At 36.8% G+C, this 10,020-nt stretch overlaps 1 protein-coding gene across 11 annotated transcripts in view; it reads right to left on the bottom strand.

The window, feature by feature from the left end:
* Window positions 1–3,105: 3,105 nt before the first annotated feature.
* RBMS1 (RNA binding motif single stranded interacting protein 1) overlaps window positions 3,106–10,020 on the bottom strand; it is a 207,456-nt gene continuing 200,541 nt past the window's right edge. For all 11 annotated transcript variants that reach the window (XM_075609259.1, XM_075609263.1, XM_075609260.1 and 8 more), the window contains exons 12-14: window positions 9,260–9,340; window positions 8,700–8,784; window positions 3,106–6,150 (exon numbers count right to left, since the gene is read on the bottom strand). In XM_075609259.1, the coding sequence (XP_075465374.1) occupies window positions 8,707–8,784; window positions 9,260–9,340 (159 nt within the window). In that variant the 3' untranslated portion in view covers window positions 3,106–6,150; window positions 8,700–8,706. The remainder of the gene's footprint in view (window positions 6,151–8,699; window positions 8,785–9,259; window positions 9,341–10,020) is intronic.

Below are 10,020 nucleotides of genomic sequence, written 5' to 3'. Positions count from 1 at the left end.
CACCGCAAGTGCGCTATTAACTCTATTGGGGTTCAATTAATCTAGGCCGCACTCTTGCACCTCTAGGGATAAATTTAAGAGCATTCAGTTACCACATTTAATACCAAGTTGCATAATACTACAGGGTACTTACTACATGTGTAAAAGGAGATATCATGAAGTTTAAGTTCAGTTTATATAACAGGGCTTTGCTTCAAAAAGCAATGTGTTAAGGGTAGTCTTAATGATTACCTGACCCAAAAAAAAACTATAGGCCTAGATTTACTAAAGGTCAATAAATTAGCAAATTGGCGCTCAGTGTTTAACACCAATTTTAATTATCAACCTAGTCACTAAAGCCATCTTGCCAACAGTAAAGCAGGGATAACGGGTATTTTACTGTAGGGATAAATCAGCGTTATTTTTAATGCAGAGCATGCAAATGAGTAATTAACGGCAAATTACTTATTCAAATGCTCTTCACTAAACTCCAGTACCCTGAAGATATCAGACTCCTGCCAAAATACATGGGCAATATTTGTCACGTTCCCCAGGCTTACGTTAGGCCTAACATGCTCATAATGGGCCACTATGCACGTTAAGACTAACCAACCTAGAACAGCTGATAACATATAGAATATTAACATTTTAGAACATATAGTAACCTGCCAAAGTGGTGAGCTAGTGATGGTGAAGACTTCCTATTTACACAGAGATGTTGTGCTTTTTGTGTTTTATTTGTAGGGTGTTTATGTTAAATCCTGTGGTGCCTGAACACATTCCTTTGCAACTGATTGCTAACCTTGAGCATCAAAGGGGTTAAATGATCCTTTTCTGCTATCGGATTTTTGTAAGAAATCCTATCCCAATATTTTGGGGTAGAAAAGTGACATCTCCCACCCCCTCCACAGCTAGCACCGATTTCTATAAATTAACGTTTATTTGTATCGCCACATTTATTGAACGAAGGCACATTTTTTCGCCTATGCAAATTACTTGAACAAAGCCAGATTTATCTAGTTTGCATACACCAATAATGTATAAATAACACGTGTATGAATAAATCATTTTTAGTGAATACGGTGGGAATTCTAAAACATATTGCTGCGATACCATTTTTTAATAACAAATATTAATGCCGCTATCGATCAACATGTGATCCTTTAGAAAATTCTCACAAGTCAGCGTTAATATTTTTGGCCCATGCAAGGCCAGATCGTTTTTCAGTAATCTGTAGTGTAAATTCATATCTTTATCCTTTTCAAATTCCTTTCTGTTTAAATACATTTCTGTGTTTTTAATTATCTTATTATTATTGTTTTGGACTGCTGGGCTGAAAAGCTAGAAGTTAATTTTCAGCAAACGCCAGTATACATATTTTTTTATCATCTCCTTTCAGTAACGCCACAGCTCATTTTTCTAATCTGGATTTCCCCTCACATTTTTTTGTATCCATCATTTTGTATTTTTCATTAGGGACAATTGGAATGCATACAGAGTGTTAGCAAGCTCGGAACCTTCAGTAGCTCAAAACCCTCAGTAGCTCAAAACCCTCAGTAGCTCGGAACCTTCAGTAGCTCAGAACCCTCAGTAGCTCAAAACCCTCAGTAGCTCGGAACCTTCAGTAGCTCAGAACCCTCAGTAGCTCAAAACCCTCAGTAGCTCGGAACCTTCAGTAGCTCAGAACCCTCAGTAGCTCAAAACCCTCAGTAGCTCGGAACGTTCAGTAGCTCAGAACCCTCAGTAGCTCAAAACCCTCAGTAGCTCGGAACCTTCAGTAGCTCAGAACCCTCAGTAGTTCATACATACTGTAGCACATATAGTGCTTCTTAAATTTGAACCCTTTAGGCCAAGGGTGTGCAAACTATGGGGCGCAACAGATTTTAGGCAGGGCGGCGGTTACAGAGGCCCTGCGCTATTCAGTGGGAGGCCTCTGTAAATTCACTTAGGCTTTGGTCCACGTGTCTCACATGGCGATGGGCGTCAAATGTCGCCACGGGATCGTGACGGCATTTGACGCCGTCACCATGGCAACGCGGTGTGACGTTATTTGACGCCATATTCAAGGTAATGTGAGGGCGTGACCCAGGGGGAAAGCAGGCGGGGGGGAGGGGGCCCCGAGGAAGTTTGCGCTCCCCTGCTTTAGGCTATACATACATGTCACCCACCCCATGTTGCTGGCTGCAGTGTTGTTTTGTTTCCTGTTCTCTCTGTGCAGTGGAAGAAATACATAAGACCATATAATATTGGAACCTGTAGCACCTGCCGAAATGAGTTTAACTTCATGTGGTCGCAGGCAAAATGTGTTGGTCAAAGGATTGAAGTAAATGGCCCATACTGTACTTCTGAAGATTACAGGTGGTCCACCCTATCAAACGCTCCATTGTCTGTTGAACGGGTTATCTGACGCTGATTAACATTGATTCCGCAATCGGACGGTCAGCTACCCGTCGGCGGTTTGATGGATGGATTCCGGCAGATAACCGAGGACCGCCTGTATAGATAAAATACACATTAATGTACTACATAATTAGTCATATTGGATGTAACATTGGGGTTTTCTTGTCTTTTGTTGGGACAATTGAAAGGACCTTAAAATTGTCTATTTTTCGTGAATTTACCTTTGATCTTTTATGTTAAACTATCTGCTTCCTGTGTAGCCTTTCCCTATTAGTGATATACAGTAATCGTAATCTTATTGTGAACCTAGAAGTGAAGAAGTCAGACGGGAGGAATTCAAACGAAAAACAGAACGCTTTTCTTCTCCCACATAAAAGCAACGTAACTGAACACAAAATGTTACCCGTTAGAACACATTCTGGATTAGAATTCTGGTAATTAATATTTCAGTTTTCTTATGTTAGTCAATTAAAGGCGGTGGAGAAATAACACAAGTCATTTTCATTCTGATCTTTTTTATTCAAAAGTTTTCAAAAGAAACAAAAACAGAAAAAAAGCTAACACTCTAATCAAATTTACATTTCAAAAATGTCTTTTGGCGTTTAACAACAAGTCCTAGGAAACATAACTACAGAGTTTTCTTGAACCGGACAAATAAGTTACCACTGGCAAGTTTGTGGCACTAGTAAAACAAAAATAAAAAATTAACTCTCTTGATCATATAGATATCTCTATGAAAATCTTTTTTTCTCTTTTTTTCTTTTTTTTTTTTTCAATCTGTACAAAAGGTCTTTCTTCATAAATTAATTTTTATTTTATAATTTAATGGCTGTCTACTATGTGATGGTTAAGTAACTGATTAAATTTTTTTTTTTTATGTACAGAGGTTATGTTTTAACCAAATCTAACCCAGACACAATGTATGGCACGGAGTTCAGACATTTGCAGCAGTGATTTCCATCCCCTTACTGAGCTATACAGTTACATTACCTACTAAAAACAATATGATAGAGAGTAATTGTAGTAAAAGCTTAGTAATTGGAAATCCATCGATCAGGGGAAGTGCTGTCTGCAAAGAGTCTGAACTTTTAACTCTTTGTTGCTGAAGGGAACTGCAATACATACAGTAGATCTGCAATGAATAACACTCCCTTCTAGCAGCAAAGCTCTTTAAATAAAGCAATTATATCCCAGGGAGCATAGAACCAATGATACCACAACTTTTTTCTTCCTCTGAAAAAAAAAAAATATATAAAAAAAATATTAAAAAAAAAAAAAAAAAAAAAACAAGAAAAAAAAAATACAGTTCTCACGAGTATGTATTTTACTAGAATCTAAACTCAGAGCAGCAATTACTTTTGAAACTATGAAATGTCACTGCCAGCTATGCTCAAATACACGCACGCCGTTTCAGAACTAGAAAGACTTGAACAAAAAAAAAACCTCCAAAAATAATAATAAAACTGCTTAAGCCCTAGCGCCAGCTAGGAAGATTTGGTCTGTGGAAACAGGAAGGGCCTGCAACCTGTCCCGTTACAAAAAGGAAATAAAACTTTGAGGTAGATAACTGATCATACACACTGCTGACCAGGCGAGTACAGTTTTGGAAGACAACATAATTTTTCTTTTACATATGCGATTAGAAGAAAAAGAGCCGTGATATGAGCAGTGATTGATCTCATGTTAATAAAAAAAATTAAATTAATTTTTTTTTTTTTAAAAAGCAGAAGAAACTAAAAATGGTGTATTTGCCCAATCAGGAATTTCATAGTTTCAAAAACAAACAAAAAAACAAAAAAAAAAAAACGTGTTTTTATTCTTTACAATTAATACTTGTAGTGACGATGTGAAGTGTGGCACTGCTTGGATCCAAGTCTTCCTTCATGCTTTTAATTTTTTTTTTGTGTCCATACATCAATTAAAACTATAAAACCAAAAAAAAAAAAAACAAATATGCAAATGTACAAAAAAAGGCACATTGTCCTAACCGCAAACGGGTCCGGCAAAAAATAAAGAGTACAGAAAAATGCAATGCCAAGAGTAATCCGGATTATTGGTTACTGGCTCTTTGTTCTTTGGTAAAGTTACCTTTAAAAGTGCCAAGTCTTTTTTTTTTTTGTATTATTTTTACCCAATGTAGAGAGCTAGTACCCAATTTGTTGACATTTCCATTTCCATCTCAGCTTATTTTTTTTTTTTTAAAGTCCTTTAGCTTTTTGCCATATTGCTGTAACAGCAGTTTTCTGTTTGCTATGGTTTTGAGCACAATCAGCTATCTAAAGCACTCATTATTAATCGTATAAAGAAAAGACAAAGAAGAAAAAAAAAACATTCGCTGATAAACCCCCCCCCCCCCCTACCCCAATTCCTATATTCTACATCAGGGGTGGCCAAAGCCAGTCCTCAAGGGCCACCAACCGGTCAGGCTTTCAGGATATCCCTGCTTCAGCACAGGTGGCTAAATCAGTGGCTCAGTCTTCGACACACAGTCTTCAGCACAGGTGGCTCAATCAGTAGGTCAGTCTTCGACTGAAACACCGATGGAGCCACCTGTGCTGAAGCAAGGATATCCCGAAAGCCTGACCTGTTGGTGGCCCATGAGGACTGGCGTTGGCCACACCTGTTCTACTTACACTAAAACATCAAGTTAGTCTGGAAAAACAAAAAACAAAAACAAAAAGGCAATAAAGATTTTACATTGCATCTTACAGCAAATGTCCTAACATCACTTAGACTAGCAGAGAAAATTGTTGGCATAAGGCCTTACAAACAACTGATCCTATTAAAACATCCCCCGCCCATCGGAAAATGTGTTTCACACAAAACATTTTCCCTGCTCCCACCCACCGCATTTCACTATCATACAGATTATGTGAAAAACAAAAATCATTAAAAACACCTACTACACATTAAAAAAAAGCCAGCTTTTCAGCAATTTTATTGACTACCTTTTTAAAAGCCCTATGCTGCTGTTTTACACGGCATAAACAACCAGCTTACTTGGTCAAAGCATTCTACATTGTTACGTAGTACTAATTACTCGGAGAGGGGGGAGAAAAAAAAAACCTACAGCATTGAAAAGTTTAAGGCAAATTGGAATTCATTGGAAAAGGATAAGACACTTCACGCTACCAGAAAGAATGATGGAAAGGGGTGAGAAAAATGGGCACGAACTGCGACACTGCACTACAGCAACACTCACACTGCAAGCACAGAGACACCCCGCCAAGGGCGCCTTACTATTGTAACTATTTCGATGGCAGGGGGAGAGGGGGCCGGTGAAGTATTGCAGAACAAGGCATCGGAGGCCCCTCTGTCGTCAAAATGGTTAAACTCCAGAAATAAAAATTCAAATGTTAAAAAAAACAAAAAAACATACAAAATAAAAAGAAAAGGAAAATGAACACAATATTCTGTCATGCACATGAAATCATCCAAATGGTTCATCTGTGCATAGTCAGAAATAAAAAAAAACTTGAAGACTGTCTTTTTTTTTTTGTGTGTGTTCTAGTACTTGATAAAAAAAATTCTTAATAAAATAAACCTGTTCAGGGGAACAGCCACTAGATGAATTGAAGGATTTTTTTTTTATGCACCTCATAGAACTCATAGCAAAAATAGTTTGAGTTGATTTCATTATAAATAACGTTTTTTTTCCCCCAAGAACCTGTGCAAAACTGTCAATTCATAAAGCACAATTGATCAGAAAAATCCATGATTGTTTCAGCCTCTCCACCCTTTTTGTGTCCCCAAGCAAGGCCGTGGCCGCATCTGTGAGGAATCAAGAACAAAAAGGTACGTGTGTTAGTCTTGTAATAACCAGACGTTAAAGAAGCTGCACGCGCGCGTACGCACACACGCGCGCACGCACACACACACGCACACACGAGCACTTTCAGGTCACGGAAAACCTCAGCTCCACAATGTAAAATGACCTAAATTATTTTAGCATATTTGTCAATGCTGTAATCTCTATAAATAATCGAGACGTAGGCAGACCTAATACAAAATAGCATTTAATCCAAAGCAATGTAACTTAATCTGTATTTTAATTACATGCTTAGGTGGTGGGAGTGACTGGTGAACAAGCTTAAGTAATAGTCCAATGATAAAAATGTATGTGCCAACACTAGGTGGCAGTGTAGATGGAGATTTTACATACGGTAAATTCAAGTTGGCAAAAGTAGATCTTTCTGCAGGGATCTTGGAAATAAAATTAAATAGGTTGAAAGAGCATTCACTTCTAAGGACAAATGCAAAGAATGCCTTCTTAGAGTTTCCCCCCACGTAACTGCCACTTGACCATCTCTTTCCTCCACCTAAATGTATAAACATTGTAAAATGTTCACAATAAAGAGGCCCCAGCTTATACATTCTTAATAGCTGTACAAAATCCTTCTGTACGACACCCTCTTACATTGTGAGATCATTATTAGCAAAAGGGCTATTGATGAGAACATGTGGGTGTTTATGATTTATGATTGTGAGAAGTCAAATATTAGAGATATGTTGTTTTCATAATTGATATTGCTACAATGTATTGAATTAAAACGACCATATTATTTATTTATTTAAACTGTGCGAACATATTCTGCAGAGCAGCGCGTGAGGTCAGAAGACCATAACAATAAAATATTGACATTAATATGCGCTAGCACAGTAGGAGAGGAGGGTCCTACTCAAAAGGAGTTTACAAAGCATAATCTACAATCATTATCATTTATAGGTTAATATTGTAAATAAAAAGGGACATTTTTATATATTAAATGGAATATACTAAATGTAAGATAACATATAATGATTTCAATATTTACATTTAAATATAATAATTTACATGGTAATGGCAGTTTTACCACATAGAAAATGAATGCACCATTAAATTTGTAAAGCCTAAATCATTTGGGGTTAGAAAATAGAAAAATGTAACCAAGAATATCGCCATGTTGGAACCTGTTGTAAGCAAAAAAATATGGTAGTAACTTTACTGTAAAAGTAGCACTTAAATGCTGACAATTCCATTGCATAGATTCAATAAACTCTGCCAAGCACACAGATCAAGCTATCATCAACTGCTACAAAGCTGGGAGACTTTGGGAATGTGCATTTTTCAAGTCCAACAGCAAGAGACCTACACAGGACTCACTCAAACATTATCCAGAGAAATGTCTATTCTGAGAAGCTAGCTGATGCCTGCAGATTTGGCGTAGCTATGTACAGGCTGTTGCTATTGTAACAAAAGCTTCTGTAAAATGGACTTAAGTGTTCACGCAAGAGGCATCCAAACAATGCTCTCTGCATTCAAACACAGTTTGAACTTACATGGCCTGTCTTCAACATATTAGCATCTTAATGCCAGTAACAACAGTATATATAAAATAGGTCATTGCTGTTACAACCCTTCCAGACTGAAGGGGCCTATAACAAATATATTGAGGGGGCATTTTTAGCACAAATGTAACTGCCCTGCATTTTAGATAAAATCTTCATGGGGTTTTTATGAACAAAGGCAGTAGATTTTTTTTTTGTATATTATATATATTTCCTAAATCCTCCTAGATGCCATGTAATTGAACATTGTGTCTTCTAGAAGGGTTACATTTTTTTCCAGAAAAATCCACTTCAATATATAGGAAGGTTTTTATTTAGATGAGCTTAGATGGGGTAAATGTGGAGTTGAAACGTTGCAGAAGAAAGGGAGGATGTATATGAAAAAGAAAAGCTAATATGCAGAGTATTCCCACCCAATAATTTATTATGTAGCTCTATGTTTTTTGTCCTTTTTATATGACAGTATATGAATATAGTTACCTGCATTCATTTTATTTCATATTAATTGTGGTATCCCCTCCATAGTTTGTGAGAAAGGGTATAGACGGAAATATAACCAGGATTAATATAATATTATAAAAAGGACCAAAATAAGTCACCAAGTATAATTCTGTCTGAGCAGTGGCCGGGTCATTTCTCATGGCATCAGAGATGATTGAGGGTTAAAGCCCCAATGCTTTACATTCACTTGGATGGAATTTAGCACGTCACCAACTATGTGTTAACAGCATCTCACCATACTGAACAGTCTAAGTGCAGGACTGTGGTATCCTCTTGCTCTTACATGTGTATAAACTGATATGTGTATGACTTACTTGAACTCATCAAAAATGTTAATTTATTTTTGTACTAAATGTTTAATAATATTGCAAGGTAACATTCAACAATGTTGGTTGCTTTTTGTGTTTTTATTTCTCTGAAGGACATGGTGAAATTCATTTATCCGTCTTTCCGTGGCATTAAGTATTCTTATAAGGTTTCCCCCCGCTTACCTTAGAGTTACTTGTTTTGTTGATAAGTATATGGAGAGTGGTCACTAGATGTCTCTACTGTCCCTGGCTGTTGAGGACTGGGTTCCTGCAGACAGTGATGAGTGAAGATGAGACCGTATTCATGTTTTATTGGATTACTGAGAACAATACCCAACAATAAAGTCTACTTAAGTGCATCCATCCTGGTTTGTTGAATTGAAAAGTACTTCGATCTTTCAAAGAAATACTCTGCATATGCTTACTGCTTAGACTACATTTGCTGGGGACAACAGTAATAACCATTTTGTGGTATTACTCAAATGTTTCAGCAAAACAAGAACTTTTCTCCGGAGACCTTTTTCTAATTGAGAAGTCTTTCTTGAATCAAAATGTCGATTTTCTGCACTTAAAGATAAATAATTAAACTATATACCTTTCTTACTTAACGTTTATTGCCAACAGTAGTGGCTGACTGCCTCTCTGGAGAGGAACAATCTCATTTTGGTATTCAAGACCGTCAGACGTGCATATAAAACTTTCCTATGTAGCTGTATTCTATTCATATAAATAACAATACCAACCTCCACCGAAACAGCTGCTGTCTGAACGTGTGTGTACTGGGGTATATAAGCTCCTTGCATAGCTGTTGTGGCCGGCATGTACTGCAAGAAGAAAAAACAATTATTTAATTTTGAGTACAACACACCAAATCAATATTATTTCACATTTGTATTATGTAAAAAAAAAAAAAACAGCGTTCCAAAAATATGATTTTTTTTCCATTGCTATTAATATTATCACTGCTTTTTGATACAACAACATTTTGTGAGATTTATGACTAGATCATGAACGAATGGTGCTTTTTGTTTATTTAAATATATTTCACGAAAAAAAGATTCATTGGGATGTAGAAGAGTATTTTTCTAATTCTTTCATAAAGGTCTTCTAAATTTGGCAATGCGAAAATTGTCACCAAGGTCAACGTAAGTGAACGTTTTGTTACAATTGGAGGTGTCTCATGTACGCAGGGCCACCATGTCGTAGCTTTATTCTGACCGGGTGACCATTTTGGAAAGGTGAACCTAAAACCATGTTGCAAACAATATCAAACATGTGTAGGATATTAGTGTGTGGTGCATAAAGGATTCCAAGAAACCAGTTTGACTTTGTCTTCACTACCTGGAAACGTCAGAAGAAAGCACCTTCTAATAACATAGGACTATAAAGTTACAGATGTAATAATATATTTGGTGCGCTGCCACTGCCCCCTAATTACATCTTGTCCGTATTATTGTGCTGCTCAACAGGGTTTGGTGTAATCAATTACATTAGTCATGTGCAA

This window comes from Ascaphus truei, chromosome 7 (assembly GCF_040206685.1).
Source record: "Ascaphus truei isolate aAscTru1 chromosome 7, aAscTru1.hap1, whole genome shotgun sequence".
NCBI classification, from domain to species: Eukaryota; Metazoa; Chordata; class Amphibia; order Anura; family Ascaphidae; genus Ascaphus; species Ascaphus truei.
Note: the sequence above shows the minus strand (reverse complement) of the source record. Positions and strands in the feature narration are given on the sequence as shown.